Source organism: Pterocles gutturalis, unplaced genomic scaffold (genome assembly GCF_000699245.1).
Source record: "Pterocles gutturalis isolate BGI_N339 unplaced genomic scaffold, ASM69924v1 scaffold10696, whole genome shotgun sequence".
NCBI classification, from domain to species: domain Eukaryota; kingdom Metazoa; phylum Chordata; class Aves; order Pterocliformes; family Pteroclidae; genus Pterocles; species Pterocles gutturalis.
In genome coordinates this window covers 49,561-71,280 of record NW_010100426.1, presented here as the reverse complement: position 1 = coordinate 71,280, position 21,720 = coordinate 49,561, and the positions used below count along the sequence as shown (strand labels likewise).

The following is a 21,720-nucleotide window of genomic DNA, read 5'->3' as shown; positions in this document are numbered from 1 at the left end:
CATCCCTGGAGGTGTTCAAGGCCAGCCTGGATGGGGGTTGGAACTCGATGATCTTTAAGGTCCTTTCCAACCCTAGCCATTCTATGATTCTCTGAGTAACAGTCCATGGGGCTGTGGTCTTGGTTTGCTCAGCTCTACAGAATTTGCAGAAGGAGAAAAGAAATAGCTGTGTAGAGTTTCAGCCATTGTTCTCTTTTAAGGCAGATAGAAATGCCAGCTTCCTCATTGCAGTAAGACTATATATTTCTCCACACCTTTTTTCTTTTAGGCACCAAGAGTGGAAGCACAAGTTCTTTTAGGATCTCTAGTCTGTTTTCCCAATTTATATCATGAACTACCAGCTCTTCACCCAAACATTCCTGACATTGCTGTGTCTCAGTTTACGGACGTTAAGGTAGGAATTTTAAGAATATTTGGATGGCATTCATCCACCAAGTCTATGTTTAATTGATGTTTTTCCAGGAAATACTAGCTAAAATTTTAACATTCTAAAATTTTTCAGAATTTCAAATAGATTACAAGGCTCAAGATCCCATAAAATCTTGTCAAACTTTATACTATTAAACATACTTTATAATTGCTATTAACTTAATAATAAAGTGTTTTAATATGTTTGTAAAAGGAAATGATGTGCTATCTCACTGATGTATTATCTCACCTTTTTAAGCCTATTCTCATTAGGACTATTTGCAAGGTCTCAGATTTAGTCAGCTAAGATTAGAAAATTGAGAGGTTCAAGATACATTACTTAATTTACTGAAAATTCACAACTGGTGAAAGTTCTCTGTACAACAATATGTTCTTTTAGACAAAAAGCAAAGATTAATGGAGACCCTTCCCCTTCTATTGTGACACAGAGCTGGTTAGTGTGCCAGTACTCTGAAACTGGGTAGAGCTCTGTTCATGTGTTTAGTTGCTGTATGATTACTATGTCTAAGAAAGACTCCCCATAAGCTTCCAAACTGTTTCAGTTTAGAGAGACATAATGGCTTGGAAGCCACTTTGTACCTTGCTCCCTTTTGAGGACTGATTTTGAATTCCTTCTTTCTCATTTCTGTTGTATAAGAGCTGTTTACTTGAGCTTTACTGAGAGCAAGGTACAGCTTTAGGGATATTATACTGCAGTTGAGTCAAAATTCTTTTTGACGTCATTCTTAAGGCACTGTAGCCACTTGTTCTGCATCTACTTCCAAAGACTTTTGAAATCAATGTAATTTTGAAAAACTGCTTGTTTAAACCTCAAAGTAATAGATTTTTTCTGTAATACCATTCAGTGCTGTTCACAGAAGCTAGCTTTAGTGAGTAATTTGGTTTTGGTTTTTTACCGTTAATGTTTTATGGGAATGTATTGTCAAGAACTGGATAAATGTTTAATCAGCAGAAATTAGGACGGTAACGTGGGGCATTCTTGAGGTAGCACAGTGATGAACATCTGGGGCAGACTAGAAGCTTGGAGTAGTGGTAAGCAAACAATTCATCTGACCACAAACCTAGAGATTCAGCTAAGCAACATGCCTGTGTGTGCTATAATAAAATTCTAGTTTTCTGATGCTTTATGTGATGGAGTTATTGGTAAATCAGTGAATATTTTCTTCTTTGTTTTAGGAACTCATAATTAAAACTGTGTTAAGTTCAGCAAGAGAGGAGCCATCTGGTCCTGCACGGTAGGTCGTACATAAAGAGCTTCTATATTAAGATTCTTTTCTTTATTATACTGTTTTGGGGTGGATATATTAGAGAGCTTAAAGTAAAAGTTTGTTTTATTCATAGTTTTCTTCACCACTATCAAAACTGTTATCTACCATGTGAATTTGAAGTTGTTTGTAAATAGAGATATTAAAAGAACAGACGTCTTCTGTCAGACCAAATTCTGGTCTAGCCCAGTATCCTTTCTCTGATAGTGGCTGATTGGAAAGGGTATAAATACAGGAAAGAGTATAAGCTGTATGCTTTCTCAGCCTAGCCTGGTGTTCAGCTCAGGGATTTTCTGTACTAGAGAGGCATTTTTTACTTTGATTAAAGACGGAAGTATTTATGAGGGATGTATGGTTATTTTTCATTAGACCACATGATTTAAGTTGAAAAATTGAAATAATCCAAGGTACATGAACCCTTCTTTATGGTATGGAAAAGAAGCAGAAAATACTGAGCTAAACATTAAACTGGGAATGATTGCTCTGGTGCTTAAACCTAAGCATCTTGATCCAATAGAGAACTTCAGAGAGGATAGTTAACAGTTTTCTTTTCTGTTTCTTAACTTGCTTAGGATTTTGTTCCTCCTTACCCATCCCCAGAGGCTTTCAGTTATAGACTCCTGCATATGGGATTGGAACAAGGGTCTGTAATGCCTACCAAGGAAGACCACACTTGTGTGCCTTATGTATTTGAGTGGACTGTTTATATATGCTCAACTAGTATACTGGCATTTAACAAATACAAAATATTAGAACTACATGTCTGAAAAATGTTACTGGAAAGATCAGTTCATTGATCCTTAAAATGTTTTGCTCTTAAGAAGAGCAGTTTTTATCAGCCCACGTACCTGTTCTTCACTTGAGTTGGTAGTATCTCTCAATACAGGGGAAGGAAGGAATGTTCTGAGATAATTTTCATTTAGTTTTTCATGGTCTTTTACAAAACTGAGTTCTACAAAGCATAACACTCTCCATTTTGCTTTTGAAAAAGGTGGTTTAAATGCAGTTGGTTCAGAGTATTATTACTGATCTTGTAGCACTGAAGCTCATGGTATTAGCATCTTCAGTTCTGACAGTGTGGCTGGGAAGTGGAAGGGAACATCCTGCATGTCTCCATATCCTGTCCGGCTGTGAGGGTGTGTATATAGGAGCAGAGGCACACACGTGTGCTCAGCCTTTCAGAAAGCTGAGTTATGCTGCCCCCAAAATACTAAGTTGCACCACTGTGTGTAATAACATTAAATGAAGATTAAAAAGGAATAGATTCCCAATGTCTCTTTGGGTTACCTATGCCTCTCTCCTTCTTCTGGGAGATGAAAGGGTATGTCTTCATGGTGGGGATAATGATGTGCCCACAGTTGCTGAACCTTGGCTGCCTTACTCCTCGGAGGCAGTTTATCCACTGTCTTTTTTTGGTAGTAGCTTCTCTGATACCACCTACTTCTCAGCAGTACAGAGTTCACCTGGGTTACTATGAGAGGTCATAATTAGGATCTGCATTATGATTTTGCCACATTGACTCAGCCACTAGTAGAGGCTTAATTGTCTTTACAATTTCCTAGGAGAGAACTTAGGTTTCTTGGAACCTAGGTACATAGCTTTGTATATCTCTAGGAAGTCTGAGTGCTGTTGTTGTTAGCCAAGCTATAAATCCCTATTCCTTATCTCTTCCACAGACACTCAATGTTTTGCATTTCATTACATCCTTGACCCAACTGAGCTTCAGGGAAGTTAGTTATCTTAAATATATTCTACTCTCAGATCTCCATCTATAAAGATTAATAACTGTATTAATCAAATTCCTCTCCTGCTACTGACAGTCTGAAAAAGAAGTGATAGGTTGATGAACTCGGTGTTCATCTCTTCTTCTGCTTGTGCTGTTAAGGCTGTGATTCTTTAATAACAAGATTATAGCCATGTAACTACACAGTTTTTCAGAGACTACTCTGAATAATGATAACAATACTGATGTTCTTGGTAGAAACCTCAGAGTCCTGGGTATTTTGCACATCAGTATGTCATCGGATGTGGAATGGATCTCAGCAGCATGAAGAAAACTTTAAATAGTAACACTAAAGGTTTATTTTCTGCATCAGCTTACACAAAACTGTCTACATTTATTGTTAAATTCATGATATGTTCTTAACTTCTTTTGTTCAAAAAGTATTGAAACACATACTGTGAAAATAGCGGAAGTGTAGATGAGGAAGAGACCAGGACCACTTCTGTAAGCTCCCCTTCCTCTGATGTTGGAGTGTGTTTAAAACATTCCTGGCAGTAGTTTGCCTAAATGGTCACTAAAATTTTCTCAAAGAAGAAACTTACAAAAATCTTAGATAGACTGTTCCAATACTTATCTATTTTTTACAGTCAGGTTGTTTTTATGACCAGTGTATAGGAGAAGACTTTTCTACTGGCAATAAACTCTTCAGTGACTTAGGGCACATCAGCAGTTTTCTTATAATTTCCTTCCTTAATTGTGATCTAGAATCAGCACGCCCTTCAACTTTTCCTCCATGTGTAATATTTCCCAAAGCTCATTATTTTTTTCAACTTTTTTCATGGTGTCCCTCAAGCTTGTCTTTATTCCTAAATTATATTAATCAAAATGTAATGGAGGCAGCGTTGCAATTGAGATTTCAGCGACGGTGTAGAAAACAGAGTGGTTTGACATCTTATTTACACCAGCACATAGAATTAATTCCAAGATGTACTTTTGTCACCTGTTAGCAGTTTCATGATTCTGTGTAGTCTTAAAATCCTTTTTCTATAGCACCAGCTTCATAGCTACTGCTGTTTCTGTTCTAGCATATGATTTTTTCCTTCTCAGATGTAATGCTTTGCAGTTCCCACGACCACCTTTCATCTTGTTGATTTTGGATTGCTCTCCAATTTTATACAGAGGATTTTGGATTCTGAAGTTGTTTCCAGGATATTTGCAGCCTATGTTCTTGAAGATAATTACTGATGATTCAGAGATTGCCTAAGCTAGCTCCCTACCATTTCTGAAAAAATGTCATCCATCTCTGCTGATTTGAACACGTCTGTCTGAATACTCTTTACCTTTACACTTATCTTCTATTTTCTGATTTTAAATGAAGGAACAACAACAAAAATGGAAGAATTTAATTATAATATGTACACTGTCTCTAATATTCACTTACCCCTCCTCTATTCATCCTTGTTTCTTGTCAATCTAAAAAAATGTAAATATCTATGAATGAATAACATTCCCTTCTCTTGTCTCTGTGTCCCAGAAGCTCTAAACAAATATGAGCAAACTCTCATGTTGGGGAGGAGGAACTTTCCACCACAATTTTTACCTTGTCTTCAGAAAATATGTATGAATTTCCCATACATGGATTTCGGGTAGTATTTTTAATCTGAAAAGCAGATAAGATGCAGGAGTTCTTGATGTCTTTTGGATTTTTCAGTTGCTCAGAAGGGTGCTTCCTCTGTCCTTTCCTGTGCCTTCCCCAGGGCACTTGGGATTTAATTTTCATTTCTAAATAAGTTAAAGCATTATAAATATTTTTGTGTAGTTCTTTGCAAAATAGAAACCCCTTATTTATTATATTTCAGCAAGACATGTAATGAATCATAAAAATTGCACATCATTGTAGCATGTTTCTCAACAACTTGTCCTCCAACATTGTTTTGCAGATGTGTTGCCCTTTGCAGCCTTGGTATTTGGATCTGTGAGGAGCTAGTTCATGAATCACATCATCCCCAGATCAAGGAAGCATTGAATGTGATTTGTGCTTCTTTAAAGGTGAGAAACTAGCACTTGTACGATGTATATTGCCTTTACATGTAAAGATACTTGCCTTTTCAAGGTCATGATCCCATTTTAGCATCCTTACTTCACAGTCTATTTTCAAACCTTACAAAAGACTGAAATCAGTTTAGTTGGTGGATCTCTGAACTCTGTCAAAGAGATCTTTACCCTTCTTCAAATTTGGAGGAAAATAATGTGCTGGGAAGTAAAATAGTGGATCCCTATCTTAATATATATCATTAGGCACTTCACTCTAACCTCTGCCCTTTGGAGCACAATAGTTTATCCATCATTCCAGCTTTCATAAACAATCATTGCAATTCAGGTTTCAGCAAAACCACTACTGGCTTTGATTTTGTCGAGCTATACCCCTTGCCACATCCTGGACTCAAGCTTCCAGCAGGGTTTTCTGCATCTGTCTATAACTAGATCTAGGAGCCTGTGGTGGATTAACCTGCTCACTCACTCCCCCTCCTCAACAGGACAGGGGGAGAAAACAGGATTAATAATCTTGTGGGTCAAGATGAAGATAGGGAGATTGCGTACCAGCTACCATCATGGGCAAAACAGGGGAAATTAGTTTAATATATTGCCAGTTAAAATAATTTGGGCAGTGAGAAACAAAGACAGAATTTAGAACATCTCTTTTCCTTGTCCTCCCTGTTTCCCAGGCTCAACTTCACCCCTTCATTCCCAACTCCTCTGCCTCCTCCTGTCACCTTCCAAGTATTGCAGAGGGGATGGGGAATGGGGAGTTATGATCAGTCCATAACAGTTCCTCTCTGCCACTTCTTCCTCCCTGTTCCAGTATGGGTCCTTCCACTGGCTGCAGTCCTTCAGGATAAGCCTGCTGCAGTGTGGGCTGTCTGTGGACTGCAGTTCCTTCAGGAAATACCCAGTGCTGCAGTGTGGGTTACTCCATAGCTAGTGTGGATATCTCCTCCAGCATGGTCTTTTACACAGGCTGCAGAGGAATCTCTGCTTCAGCACCCTGGAGCACCTCCTTCCCCTCCTCCTGCTCTGACCTTTGTGTTCACCTGCTTTTTCTTCTTCCTGTTTGTTTTTTCCTTCTCTGTGTGTGAAAACATATTTAAGAAAGCGCAAAAATACCAAAGACGCCACAGGCTTTTTCTTCTTCCTGTTTGTTTTTTCCTCTCTGTGTGGTATTTTTTCCGCTTTCTTAAATATGTTTTCACAAAGACGCCACACTTGGCACGTGGGCTCAGCTGTGTCCTTTGGTGGTTCTTCTGCAGGGGTGGCTGGAACCTGCTGTGTCTGGCAGGGGGCAGCCCCTAGCATCTTCTCATAGAGACCGCTCTGTAGCCTCTCCATTACCAAAACCTTGCCATGTACACCCAGAACACATCCATACAAAGGCTCTGGAGTACAGAAGTGTCAGAGTCTTTCATTCTCCAGCATTTGTGTCTCCTGTCTAGGCTAGCCCTGGATGTCAAGGGAAGTCACATTCTTCAGTAATTGGCATCCTGGGTTCCCCAGCTCTGATTAACAGTACTTGTAAAGCCTCCATGGTACATTGTTCTGACACATGCAAAAGGGAAAGCCTATAGGAGAGAGGAAACTGGAAGGCATTCTAGTTTTGTGAGCCATCTGCTGTCATATGCAAAAAGTCTGTCCCAAGCCAAGCTGCTGCGTTGTACTCTTTGGCTGCTAGACTGAGCAGAGCATCTAGTGCTAGAAGGGGACAGGGAAGAAAGCAGGAAGGTGACAAATACAAAAGCCAAGCAGAAGCTTCCCCAGGCTTCTCCTGCTTCTTGCTCACCTGCCCTCTTCTTGCTCCTACCAACCAAATCCCATTATCCTCCTATCCTCACTACATTCTGTGCCTGTTCACTTCTGAGTTTGAGAGCCATTGCACCATGCAGTATTGCTTTGCAGCCCTGGACAGATGTTTAGTGAGAAATGTAGAGTATTTATGCTGCACTCATGGAAGCACTGGAAGGTGTTTGATTTCCTGTGGCAAAGTGCTATTCTGTGGTCGTTCTTGACATTTCATTCAGGTCAGTACCTGATGGAAAAAGTCTGAATGCAAAGACAGGCCAGGAGTTGGCATCAACGTTTATATGAGTGAACTACCTGTTGAAAGGGAATAACGAGAATTCTAATTTTGCTGAAAAGTAAAGAGCACGTGTTTTTATGGCTATCATTAAAATTTATTTTCTGGGTTTTATGAAGCATGCTGTAACACTGGGTAACTTTATAGTTTTTCAGAAAGATTTAACTTTTCCTTTTTAATGAGAGTGGTGGGATGGCCCCAGCTAGCAGCTGAAGTCTCACCCAACCACCCACTCATTTGCCCACCCCCAGGAGAAGAGGGGAGAATGTAGGAAGAACAGCAGTGGGTCCCTGGCCCGTTCCCATGGAGGCCACCCCCACTATTTAAAATCTTCCCACCTACACTACAGTACAATGATTCTGAAACTAATTTGTAAGATAAAACTTTACAGTCTCTGGTAGTCACCATGTAATTCTGTATAAACACCTTCTCATTAAATTATTGAAATCTAGGATGATTTACTGTTTTGGTATTTGCTGTTTTGATTGAAGCTGTTAAACATAGCTCGGATGCACAGTGATTTTCACCTTGAAATGCAGTTTGCTCAGATACAGCTAGTTCATTGTGGTGCAATGCCTATAAAATGCTTCTGAATAGAAGAGATTTTGTGACATTTGTGTGCCTTTCCTTTTGTGAATGACAGTTTTCACTATTCTGAAACTAGTCTCACTGGATTTCAAGATACTGTGCTGGTGGTAATATATCAACAGTGTATTCCTTTAATCACCTCTGTTAAAAGGCTGCACTTTTTTGGCTTTTTTTTTTTTTTCCCCTTGATGAGTGTTTTTGTTTTCCTGCTCTTTGCAAATCTTTTTCCTATTTGCTCATATTTAATGGAATAATAATTAAAAACATTTTATTTTCTAGCATTTTGCAAACTTGCATGTTTATAAACAGTATCTTCAACTTCCTAAATATTTTCCAGTTTTTTGTGAACCTTTCTACATGCTCTTTGTTTACATCAAAATTCAATGAATAGTCTAGTCTTTCTGTATATATATGTTGATAAAAATTGTGGTGTGCACTTGTATACATGGCTTGTGTCATATGTTGTGAACTAACTATTCTTTTCTTTTCAGCAATGAAAAGTATCTTAGCAAATCAGCTGATCACATCCTGTGAAGCAGGATTTGAGTCTACATCTGAGAGGGGTAGCTGCAGGGCTTTTAGTATCAGACTGTAAATTGCAATTTCCTGTTTTGCAAAATCACATTTATCCTTTGCAGCTTCACTAATGCTCTCTTCCAGGATTTTCCGCTTGCTTTTTAATATCCCTTACCTAGTGCATTTCATCAAGTTCCTGTACAAGTTTGGTATTAGGCAAATCATGCTGTTTTTATCTTCTGCAATTTATTGAAGTTTGAACCATTTTTAATCCTAATATTCACTGTGATTTGTCTTTTTTTCTTTGATGTATTCATTAAACCAATTGCATCTAATTTTTGTTAAACAAATTACGTCTTGAATGTGAAGACAAAGATTTTATATTTCTACTTTGCTTTGCTTTGTGTTGGCAAAAGCATCCAGGGCATGTTGGCTTTTCTCCTGTCTGAGCAGTGGTATACATTCACATTAGAGTTTAATCATGAAATGAAAAGGTTATAAATATATCATGGGAGAAACAAATTAGCTCTAATTTGTTACTTAATCAATCTCCTGGCTTCCAAGTAGTCAGAGATGTGAACTCCCGTAATGGATTATTTTCTTATTTTCCAGAGAATTGGATGGATAGGAAGCTATAGTCCTATTCCAACTTACCAATAAGTACATTTGAGCAAATAACGTTGAATAGTTGTATTAGCAACAATTATATACCTATCTGTGAAATACAGAAGCATATTCAGAACTGCAGCCCAGCAGCTCACTCTGACTATAGCTAGTACTTCTCCCAGCAGTGTGGCGATACTGCTGTTATCTGCGTTAGCCTCTAATGAAGTCTGAGCACAAAGGATCCTAACCAGCCATCTAGACCCCTGCATCTCATGATCTTATTATGCTCCTCTCAAAAATGCTGCAGATACATCACAAAACCGTGTCGTACAGGCTTAGTTGAATGAGTGCTAAACACAGGTTATTTGCAAGTATGGACAAGGTTAAACTACTGATGTAACGTCCAGAAAGCAATGGACCCTTGCAAAGGTGAAAAGTATGGTAAGACTATCCTTCTGAGAAGAACACTGAGGTTTAGGTACCAGATAAAGTGCCAGTTCATTGAAAGCTTGCTTTTTTTTTCCTCTTATTGAGTAACTTTTAAAAAAGTATGTCCACAGTTACACTACTAAATATAAAATTATATCAAAGTATTGAATTCTTATGCTTTATAACACAGAGTGTTTTCCAGAGATAGAGAACAGCGGGTGAAATGCTTGTAACATTGCACAGCTGCCTTCATGCCACATCTGAAGGCTTTTGGAAAAGAAGTCAGAACAAAGCAGCTGACTTGAAAGGGGCGAATTGTTTTGATATCCTGCATAAACTCAGTGTTGCTGCCTGAGTTCAGGAAAATGTCCTTCCAGGACGCACAGGTCTGTTCTAAAGTGTCTGTGCATTTTTTGAATTGTGATATATTGACCATGCTGGAACAAATTTCTGAAGCAGATGAAGGGTTTGATCTGTTTGGGCCAATCCCTGTAGTCTTGATCAAAACTTCGTACCTGGTGCTCTTCCCATGAATAAGAAAATTTGAGAGCACAATATTTGAATGTTAGCCGTATTCATTACTTTATACCCCTCAGCCTTTCTGTGAAACTTACGTCTCCACTGACTTTTGTTCCCTTTCTTAAATTAAAAAAAAAAAAGTATCTTTAACCAGAGAACAGAGAGAGGTTAACTAATTTGCATAAACCAGCACTATAAATCATTCACTCGGCTTCATTTTAGACCCTGATGATCCTCTTTTTTAAAAAAATAAATAATAGGAAGAAAATGTTCTGTTTTTAAGTAGTGAACAGTTGATTATTCAGAGACTCTGAAAAGTAACTGGGCCTTTTTCTTTCTCTCTGTATTAAACTACTCTGGTTTGTCCACCCCTTTTGTTCTCTCCAGTGACTTTGGGTTTTTCCTGCAAGCTCGTAGGGATGTTTCCAGCAATGTGGATTTGATCTTAATTTCTGTAATCAAATTGTTATGCTTTCAGTTTTATTTAATCTTTTTTGGTTGTCACTCAAGTGTGAACATTAGAATCTGTAACCTGCTTACTGTGCTCCTACAGTGTACTTTCACAGCATGGAGAGAGGCTGTCTCATGAAGGATAAAAAATAACGGTGTTCTTGTTGTAACCTCTGGGAAGACTGGCAGACGTAAGATGTCTGCTATGTTTTTGTTAAAAGCCGACAATAAAGTGAAGCTGTGTCCACTGAGAAACACAAGGAAAGAGAGAATAAGAATTAACTGCCCTGCGTACTCTGGTTTCTTTCTCTGGCTGACTTGTAAGAGCCATTCGTAGTCTTTCTTTATGCTTACATAGATACCACAAAAAAATGTTAATTAAAGCTTCGTTCTCCATACTTTTGCTTATGCTTTTACTTTTTCATTTCAAGACCCTAAATGTAAAAAATGATAGATCTGCTTTGATAAGAAGCTGGCCCAGGACAGAGTTTTCTTACAGTGTATTTTCCACCTTTCAATTTGTGCCATTCAAAAATTTTATTCTGAAATCCTTACTTTTCTGCTCATGCTTCATTGCCCGGGCATTTCTGCTTTCTTAAAGCTTTTCTTATTTTTTTTAAGTTTTTGTGAGATATACCCTTCCCTGAAAGGTTAATAGAACTGAACTGATTAAGGAGAGAGTCTAAGAAGCCAAGAAATTAAATCTTAAGTATTTTTGCAACATAATTACCCTTTTCTGAGTTCAGAGGTAGACACTTAGCCACCTTGCAGCACACACCTGTGACAGCTTCACTGCTAAGTAAAGTGAGGTTAAAACATATAAGCTACTTTTTAATTCTTTTAATAATGCAGGAATTCTCATGTAATTCATTTTTGTTGAAGAAACAGAATAGGATTTTTCATTATTAAAGCATGAGTTCCTAATTGTTTTACGAGTGATTTGAGTTTCATCATTAATATAGTTTGGAATATTTCTTTTCAGTAAAGATAGAGTGTTCTCTTGAATAAAAGTTTATTTGAAATTCTTGCCTTGGCGCTATTGCATGTAATTTTTTCTTCTGTGTAGTTTCTGCTGTCTTATGAAGTCTGCAGTTTTGCTGTGCTAATAACCAATTTTACTCAGATTTGTAGGATTTTCATGTCCTAAATGAATAAAACTCACTTGCAAAATGTACTTTGTGCTTCTTGTTTAGTGCACAGCTTAGTTGTTTCAAGGCAAGTGAAATTACAGAAGAAGCCTCAATTATGTGTCCTGTGCATTAACAATTTAGGGAAACTTATCCCTGGCTCTTCATTTCTTTGTTTTCCCACTTAGGAATATAGGGCAGTGTCTGCATCCACTCCCAAGGCCAGGGACTAATTGTACAAATGTATTCACTTTTGCTTTGACCAACACAGTAACTTAAACGTTTTGGTAACTGTTGAAGGCAGGCTCCAGTGCAGCAACGTTCTCCTGCCTTTAAAAGGTAACTGAGAAAAGAAGAATTAAGCACAGAAGCCAAGGTGCATTTATTTTCGTTCAGACAAGTGCTGTCTGCAGTCACTAAAACACAGAACCATCAGTCTTGCTACTAGTACTGTGTCTTGCATTTTGGATACACAACTGTTCACCTGCTTTGGTTCTCAATGGAGACCTATGATTTCATAATTGGATCCTTGTTTTTTGCAGTGATGCATTAATGTTAATAATCATTAGGATAAGAAGAAATGAATTTGTTCTTCCTGGCTTCATGATACTGTACTAACCAGTCTGAAGTTAGTTAGGAGAGTCCTCTTCTCTTTCCGTCATTGCGTGCAACTCCCTGCTTGTCTGTCCCAAACCTTTGATGTTAACTGCTGACATTTGGTTATGACTATAAAATAATTCCTTTTAAATTTTGTAAAATTTAATTCTGTCCTCTGATAAATAGGTGCATAAGGAAATATATGTATAAAACCATCAATGAAATTCCTTACCACCTAATGTACTGTTATGTGAAATCATGTAGTCATTGCTACTGTGCTGTATTCTCTTTTCTAGTTTCCAAATAAAACAGTAGCCCAAGTTGCCTGCAGTATGCTGAACATGCTGATACATTATGTACATAGACTTCAAGTGTATCAAGCTGATTCACCTTTAAGAATCATTCAAGTAAGTGATTTTTTTTGAAATTTGAAATTTTTAATTACTTTAAATGCAACAGTAAAATTGAAATTAATAAAATTAAAATACCAGAATATTGACAAGTATGTTTCACAAAACATTGAATTAGTATAAGCGTAATCTTGCTGAACATCAACAGTAGGGCTTCACATCACACTTACTTCCTGACTCCAATATTAATATGTAAAATTGCAGTATCATGCTTTTTTTTTCTCAGATACAACTATGTGATTATTTGCATGAGCATGTTGCCAATAAAGTCTAATTTTTTAAAATATTATCTTCAAATATGTTTAAGTTTAGTGAGAAAGTGATTACTTAAAATATGGATCTGCAGTTGTATTTTCCATATATATATGCAAAACACATTGCATTAAAGTGTTTTAGTATAAAGCAAAAATAATTTTTTTGAATATGGTTTAAATAACAAGTAGACTATGGCCTTTGAGAGTCTGAACCACAGAGAAAAGATAAAGGTCTCCCAGGTAACCGGAAAGAGAGTTGCATGGAAGCTTCTTAAGAGGTGTAGCAAGCACTTTGCTGCTCCTCTGCAGTCATATTGTTGATTAAGTAGAGACAGGGTTTTTAGAAATTCTAGTAGTTCTAAGAAATAATGGAGCTCAAATAGCGCCATACGCAAACCCATATGAGGCTCCTTTCCTGCATCGTACAAGTGTGTTGAACCAAGTTCTTTTCCTGCCTGAATATTTGAAGTGACTGTGTAATTTAATTGTCCATAATACACCGATGTCAGTCAAGCGGAACGTATTCCTCCAATGTCCTCTGTAAAATTCCATTAAAAGGATTTTATTGTTTTTAAAAAAGTGGCAAAGAATACTGTAATTTGTCTCAATAACTTTAGTAGAATTTAACTGTGTATCCAGTATTGTGTCATACTTACCTGCTTAAAAATTTGTTTTAATCTTAAATATTTAAATTGTATTCTTAAAGAAACTATGCTATATTTCCCGCAGATTCTGATAGCAACTATTACCCATCTGCTACCTAGCACAGAAGCTTCCTCTTATGAACAAGACAAGAGGGTAAACATTTTTCCTTTCTTTTTAATGTGTCAATTTAATTGCACAGGTGTGTGACATAGCATTGTTACAAAATTTAAGCTGTGCCTTAAAGTAGGAATTCAGCTCTTTAAGTTAACACAGTATAATATTCTTGAATTCCAACAATATTATTTATACAAGTGAATTTCTGTAGTTTCTGTGGGAAAATATGCATTTAAAATTGAGATTGATTGTTTTCGATAATTAGAAGGTCTTTTTTCCTTATCCTCAGTGAATTTACAAGCAAAGAAAGTAATGTAGACTTTTGAAACTTGTCTTAGAGTGAAAATACATTCTCAACTTGTAGAGAATACCTTTCAGAATATTTATAGGATTATAATTTTACTATTGTAAGTACATTCTTGAGCAAGAGAGCCTGTAATCATCAGATGAATTTGATTGTTGTCATCCTTCAAAACAATTGCTGTATTTTTGTATTTTCAGTGGGCCTGTGTCACCTTGCAACGATGGGCTCTTTCTTCACCTGATACTCACAGTAGTACTTTCTGCCACCTCAAGGCTCTCTCCTGAATTATTTGGCTTTGCTTTATGAGTGTGGGACACGGTGGCCGTTTAAACTTGGGCACTTTGGTGCAGTTTGTGGCTGGCGGTGCTGTTGTTTTGGCCCAGCCATTCCCGCGGGAGCTGGCATTTGCGGCAGGCTCGTTTTGGGCTCCAGAGCTCCATTTTGCCTCTCCTCTCTGCTTGCCAGGAGGCAGTGGCTGTTGTAGACTACAGCAGTATGCCAAGCTAGCTGCCTTTCCACTTGAGGTTTTTCCCGTAAATCAATGTTTCCCTGTGAACTAATGCCGATCATTGTATGTCAAATATCCTATAAAAAATTGGCTTACCTACTTGACAAACTTAGTCCTAGTGGGTTTCTTAAAAGTTACTCTTACTCAGAGCCCTTCATCATTAGGTTTATTATATGGTGCCTCTGAGGCACAAACTTGTATTATGTGAAATGAGTAAAATGTTCATATATTGTTTATTAGCAAATTAGTTAAGCGGATTTTCCTTGAAATACTTTTCTTTAGCTTGGGAAATACTTTAGAGTATCTTGCAGCTATTTATCTGAATTGTTTCCTTGTCCACAGCTAAATTTAAAAAATTGACAATAATTATTTGAAGCCAGTAAGTTATTAATAATTTGGTGTGTATGTGTATCTTAATCTAATTCTGTTCTCCAGTCTTTAAAAACATCCCCTAGAGGGAGTCGGTTCTTTTGCTGACTCAGTAGTCTACAATATAGAAAGCAGTTGGATTTCTTTCAGATGATGCGTAAGGTTATTGACATGTTGTAAAGGAAAGCACTAAATGCAGCTGAAATAGTTGAGTTTTGTGTAATCCTTGATTCAGAATGGTGCGCCAGCCTTAATTTGTGGCTGTATAATATGTCGTTTTAGAAACAGCACCCTACAAATCAGTTTTGGAAAATGACAGGTATCCTCTAAAGTACAGTATCTGCTCACAGACTTGCCATGATTAGAAACTGTTGTATGGATGATTTTTGTTAAATATCTCAGTAGACAAAGTTTTTACTAATACTGTAGGTTTTGAAAATACAGTGGCTTTTAAATAAGTGTGATCTGCCATTACTAGAGGAGGCTGACTCTACTGAATTGAGAAAAGAAAGTAAAACAGAGAAGTAAAATACAGTGATAAATGTGAAGTAGCAGGTGCTGGTTTAATTGATTTGTGATTGAAAGTGTTTGTTCCAGTTGGTGGTTTCTTTACTTCTGTGCTTATTGGATTGGATAATGGCCCTGCCATTAAAGACTTTGCTGCGGCCTCTTCACACTACAGGAACAGAAAATGATAAGACTGAGAGATCCGTTCTTAATTGTATATATAAGGTACATGTTTCTTCTTAAATGGGAATTTCTATGTTTGGACATAGTGTCAGTTTCATGGAAATGGCGACAGAACTCTTTTGTAAGCTGACCTTCATTCCACTGCTGAAATGTGGAGTGCTGTCTTGGTTCTTCTATGTTTTACTGTAGCTGCTCGATCATTGGTATATTTGAAATTATTAATTTCAATTTATATTTTGTGATGTTTAACCTAGTTACTTTTTGTATGTCATACTGATAGCAGACGTTTGTGTTGTGTAAGACCAGCTACACATTTCACACAGACGAGGAAGTAGCTTTTTTGTACCAAATAATTTTATTTAGCAATAAGCAAAGTAAAATGCATCAAGTTATAATTGCTATCTGTAGGGACACAGAACAAAGATAGTTGTTTTGGGTGTGGTTTTGGTTTTGTTTTTTGGGGTTTTTTTGGTTTTAGGGCTTTTTGGCAAGGGAAGGGAATTAAAACCTCCAGTAGCTTAGACCTAGCATATGTAATTAAAGAAGACAGGAGATCTAAAAATAAAGGCAGCTTAGTGATTTGATTTAAGTTCTGTTTCTTATTTCTTTATTGTTAAATTCCACTTCAGTGCAGACACTGTTTTAACAGTTTTCTTTGCAGACCAGAGTGTGCTTCTGTAAAAATTAAGCATCTAAAGTTTTCCAACATTTTGTCCTGCCTACCTGGTTCTAACAGATCAATTAAAAAATGTAAATAAAAAGAAACTTAATTTCTTATAAAATTATCAAGTAGAAATTTCAGTAGTTAATGTCATGGAATTCTGTTTTTGTTCTAGGTTCTGCATGGATGTGTCTATGGGTCTCAGTGTTTTAGCAACCCTAAATATTTTCCTCTAAGCCTTTCTGATTTGGCATGTGTGGATTATGATCCTTTTATGCATTTAGAAAGCTTGAAGGAACCAGAACCACTACATTCTCCAGACTCTGAGAGGTCTTCTAAACTTCAGCCAGTCACTGAAGGTTTGTCAAATTGCCTAAATACCTTTTATTTCAAAAAGATTTTTATCTTGGTTTCCAGTATTGAAGTGTTTGTCTAAAGCATAAGTTTTAAATTATACCTGGGCACTAGGTAAGGACCGTTAGTATGGAATGAGCCAACATGATTTTGAGCAATTACTGTTTGATTAACTGAAATAAGTCTCTTCTAAACAACATGAAGATCAATTTGATATAGATTCTTCTGTGCTCTGTGTATCAGCAGAAAGTGTTAAGTACTGCAACATGGATAAATGTTGCTTTTTCATTTTACTTTCAGTAAGTTAATTTATTTTTTCCTTAATTTTGCTGCTTTCTCTAAGAATATTTTTTTTTCCCTGTCTGATCTTGCAATATTGAAAGCTTTCTGTGAATTTTTTTAGCCTGTCATAATTTGTGGTCAATCTGTTTACACTGGTTAAAACCACAGAGTTATGTAAAAGAAAGAAAATTTTTGTCTTCTGCTTAGAACCTTAAGAGACCCAGGAATGAACATTTTCTTCAGAACTCGAAAATAAAGACCTCAAGAAACTAAGCTACAGAGGAGTAGCATAGATTATGTGGTGTATCTAGTAAATATCAAATAGCTACATAGGGAAGAAAATTGAAAAAGATGAGATTAATACTGATACCAGAAACTCTGTGTAGTGCTATTCTCCCTCCATATTAAGTTGTTCCATTTAGGCTTCCTTAAAGGTATTGAGAACCAGATAAATGCAGAAGCTCTTTGTAGCAGCTGTGTGCTAACAGCAGGTGATTTTGTGGTCTGTAGTGACTACGTGCTGTTTTTTATGTAGAGAAAATGGCTAATCATTGTGCCCTTGTCTAAGGCATGCTTCATCATCCTCAAGTACTTTTTTGGCCAAAGAATTCTAAACATAGAGCTGTCCCCTAATAAGCTCAGTATTGGATTGAACAAGTCTGATTTGAGAACTATTGGCAGGAGGAGCTGTAATTATTAAATTTACTGAAGAATGAAGCAAGGTACTATAGTTGGCTTTTTGTCAAATGGCTGTGGTCTTATTAGTAAAAAGTAATCATCTGCTGGGTCAGAATGAAAGAGGCTTCGAAGGATTCATTCTGTCCTAATTACAGTCTCACCTATACGTATTATATAAAGCTAATATTTAAAGCATTTGCCAAAATTAACTTCCACTGCATGTTCTATTACAGTGTGGTGAATTGTAGTAGCTTTTTATGCCTGGCATCTTTTGTATTCTGTAATAATCTGTAATTATGGGTTAGCAGCAAATGCTGTGTGGCTTGTTTAATCTGACAATCTGAAAAGACAACCCTGAATAGATTTCTCTTTAAATGAATGTAGTTGCACAAAGCCTTGGCATTGATATCTCCGTTTTGCATTTCCATACGTGGTCTTTTATGATTTCTTGTTAAGTTTCTAAATAAAAGTAATTTCAGATGTTCCTTTTATCTCTCCAGATAAATTAAGGAAGCCCCATATATTTTTAAAGTTTCAGGGCTCTGGAATTGAGAGTCAGATTGTGAAATTTAATTGCCAAACTGCAGCATTATAGTGCAACGCTGGTCCTGCAACCCTGGCACTTCTAGTCCACATTGCCAGGCAGAGAATAAAACTGGCAGTGCTTAACTGATAGCACAGCATCTGTTCTCCCTGGCATTATTGGAGGAGTGAGAGGAGTAAAGTTAGTGGATAAGATCAAGACAGGGGGTTAATTAGTGTAAACTAGCAGCAGAGCACTGTGGCAATGGGTCAACCTCTTTTTTCATAGAGTAAAAGTGCTATCTTGATCTCTTTTTTGAAGGAGTGGAAATAAGCAGGATGGCAGTTTGGGGGAAATCAGGGAAGTTCTGCAAAGGTGGGATGGGGGTTGCTAGACTCTTTCCTTGGGTCACAAGCAAAGCTGAAAGTACTGAAATGCCAGAATTCTTAAGACAGGGTGCTTTTGATCAGTTTACAGAGTATGGCAATGACATCTATTAATGCTTCCCATTGTTCAAGGTCAGATCCATCACAAGTTTTGTAGACACTTGTCCACAGTATGGTGTGGTATGAGATCATGAAGATATGGGACTTTCAGTGATACATCGGTGCAGTGGGGACAGGACCTACTGAGAAGCTGGAGCAAGCTCTGCAATAAACAGCAGGGCAAAGATTTGGTAAATCCTCTAGAAACAAGCAATGTGGGGAGAGAAAAGGACTATTCCCCTCTCTGTTTCAGTAACTTTCCAAATGCTGTCTCTCACAATCCTCTCACTAGGATTATCTGTGAAAAGGTCTTTGTCCTCCTGTCGGTAGGTTTCAGGTAAAGTGGTAGATTGCGGTATAAGGTACACAAAGAATAATTTTGAAATTAATTTTTAAGTATATTAAAGTGTAATATTTAAACCAGAACAAACTTTTAGCAGCTGATGATAAAGACATGAGTAGGAAGCTATTCTTGCATCATCAGAACTTGCAGGCAGCATCTAAGGAATCACAGGGCTAGTCTTCATGAAGGCTGATGAACTGTTCCTCTAGCCAGTATCAACAACAGCTTCCTCTAGGTACCGTACACATATACAAGTGCTGCCTGTGCTAATGAACTGCACCTAACTAGCCTGGATCCAGTGTCACCCTGACAGAGGTATACTTTCTCCAAGGATAGTCCAGCATTATAGGCACTCACTATGCCGTTTAGATGTGCAAAAGCTAACTTGGGCTGCATTATGCTGTGTTCTGCTTACCTGCTTCTGATCTTTTACTAGTCATCACAGACCATGAGCACATATGAGGGAGAACTAAACCAGAACCTCACCTTCAAAGCTTTTTTGTTGCTTATATTAAATGATGCAAACATTCAGGAAAAACTAAAATTGGGGGGTTTTGTGACGGCTGTATTGATGGGGAAGCTGGTTACATGAAAATATTTAGCATTAAACAAAAAGTGCTGTACCTCTTCTAACATTAATAGATAGCAAAATCAAGCTATTAAATAGAGTCTAGTTGTAAGGAAATAATATTTTATGGGATTTCTCTTGCAGTTATAGGCCAAAAACATTTTAAAACCTGTTCTTCGTAGATCACAGATCTTTTAGAGATAGTTGTGATTGGAATGTAGTTATATTGCATAGATACAGTGGTCCATCAATTATTGATTTCATGGATTTTCCTCCATTTATCATATTTCTCCAAACATATTTTAAATTCTTTTGCATAGATCGATCATATTTCCTAATACAGTTCAATTTCTGAAAAAAAGTTTAGTCTTAGCTTTTGAAAAATAGAAACATGAAGTACTTCTTTTTAAGTCTTTGCTGTTTGCCTTTATAGTGTCTTTTACTTACAAGGAGACAAAAAATACACTGTTTAAAAAACACTTTATACGTGGTGCATCCAGATTGGCATAGTTTGTGTTTTGTGAGGGATATTCTAGAGATGAGTTCTCTGTAACCACATCTCTCTATATCTGAAGCTTAAAAATAGAAAAGAGTGAGACTTCCTTAAGCTAATGTAAAATACGGGTAGCTAAGCTAAGCTGAACTCTCTTAGGCTCTCTGTATATGTAATGGAGAAAGAGAAGAGTTTCCAGAGAGCGATTCATCCCATTTCTCCAATTTGGGCTTCTAACTGAAATTAATCAGTCTGTATGGGTGCATCATTCTTTATATAGCTAAAAGGGTGAGAAGAGTTAAATTCTGCTCTTAGTCATTACTTTTTCCTTCTGCTACATAAGTAGTTTTTTAGAAGCTGATCAACCAATGTTGAATTAAAGAGTTAACAACATATCTTAAGGAAATTCAGAAATCCTCCATTCATGCTACGGATACAAATTAGTGGTGATGGACCTTCAGCCTTTCCACAAAAGAGGTAATTTCAGGGACTGAGAAAAATAGCCAATATAACATGCTTGTAGTAAATGACAAAGTGATCACATACACATATAAATTACATTGCCTAAGCAAAGGACTGTACCACTGTAAAAAGAGCAGAGATGGGTTCACTCAGGAAGACAGGTTGTCAAAGCAGCCAGCTATACTGCTTTAACTTGTAATCATATGGCTTATTTTGTAGAATTTGTGGTAAAGCTTGTGTTATTGCATATTTTGATCTGGCCTCCAGAAACAAAGAGCATGGTTTAGATACGCATTTGAAGAGTTCTAATATATTGAATGTCCAGTTGTTCCTGATTGAGGAGATGTGCTTCTAGGAACAAATTATTAATATGTATCCTTTAAGATGCAAATTTAATTTAAAGTTATCGTAGTTTCAAAAAGCATTACTGGGTTTAGGTTTGGGGTTTTCTTTGCAAAGGGAAGCCATCACCAAAGTATGATTTGCTGTTTGGCAAAAATGTTTCAAGATTGCTTTATTTTATTTCAACATAACAGCTTACGTCTTGCAGTTTGCTTTGCAGTATGCTTCTCTTAATACTTCTGATTTAAGTTTTCTGTATCATTTTTAGATCAACAATATTCTGGGAGGAGACTGAGAAGTATTTTTCTCATTTCATGAAAGAGGCAATGACAGATTTATGTCCCAATTCTTTCATTTTTTTATTTTAATTCAAGAGTAAAATTTTCAGTGAAAGATTGTGGTAGGACTGGGAATGGACCTTCCAAATTTAAATTTGATGTTCCTCTCTTTGTATCATTGCATCACCTTTCTTTTCCATATGTCCTACTTTGGAGGGAGGAAATTCATGCACACAGGCACAATACAACCATGGTCAGGTTTGAGATCTTTAGGGTTTGCCACAAAACGGTAATAGTAATAACTTAAACGCTAACAGGTTCCCCTCATTTCTTCAGGTTTTTCAGCAAAACTTAAATTAAGGCATTTAGCCTACACAGTGTGAGACTTCAGGTGGTGGGGAAGCTCACACATCTTTGCTCCTAGGAACCTGAGAACCTGTGTAGTGCCTAGTGCTGAACACTTGGCATAAATACCCTGACAAAGATGAGCCAGCCTCTGCTTTGTCCAGGTGCTGGTTAGTACTGCAGTGATAAATTACTCTTCAAGCATCCAACTTGTTGTCTCTTTTTCTTGTATAC

The 21,720-nt window shown here is 37.1% G+C and overlaps 1 protein-coding gene across 1 annotated transcript in view; it reads left to right on the top strand.

The window, feature by feature from the left end:
- RALGAPA1 (Ral GTPase activating protein, alpha subunit 1 (catalytic)) overlaps positions 1-21,720 on the top strand; it is a gene marked incomplete at its 5' end in the record, with an annotated part of 111,191 nt that overhangs the window by 41,569 nt on the left and 47,902 nt on the right. The window contains 7 exons of the mRNA XM_010079756.1: positions 269-394; positions 1,606-1,664; positions 5,358-5,466; positions 12,675-12,785; positions 13,772-13,840; positions 15,580-15,714; positions 16,509-16,692. Coding sequence (XP_010078058.1) covers positions 269-394; positions 1,606-1,664; positions 5,358-5,466; positions 12,675-12,785; positions 13,772-13,840; positions 15,580-15,714; positions 16,509-16,692 — 793 coding nt within the window. The remainder of the gene's footprint in view (positions 1-268; positions 395-1,605; positions 1,665-5,357; positions 5,467-12,674; positions 12,786-13,771; positions 13,841-15,579; positions 15,715-16,508; positions 16,693-21,720) is intronic.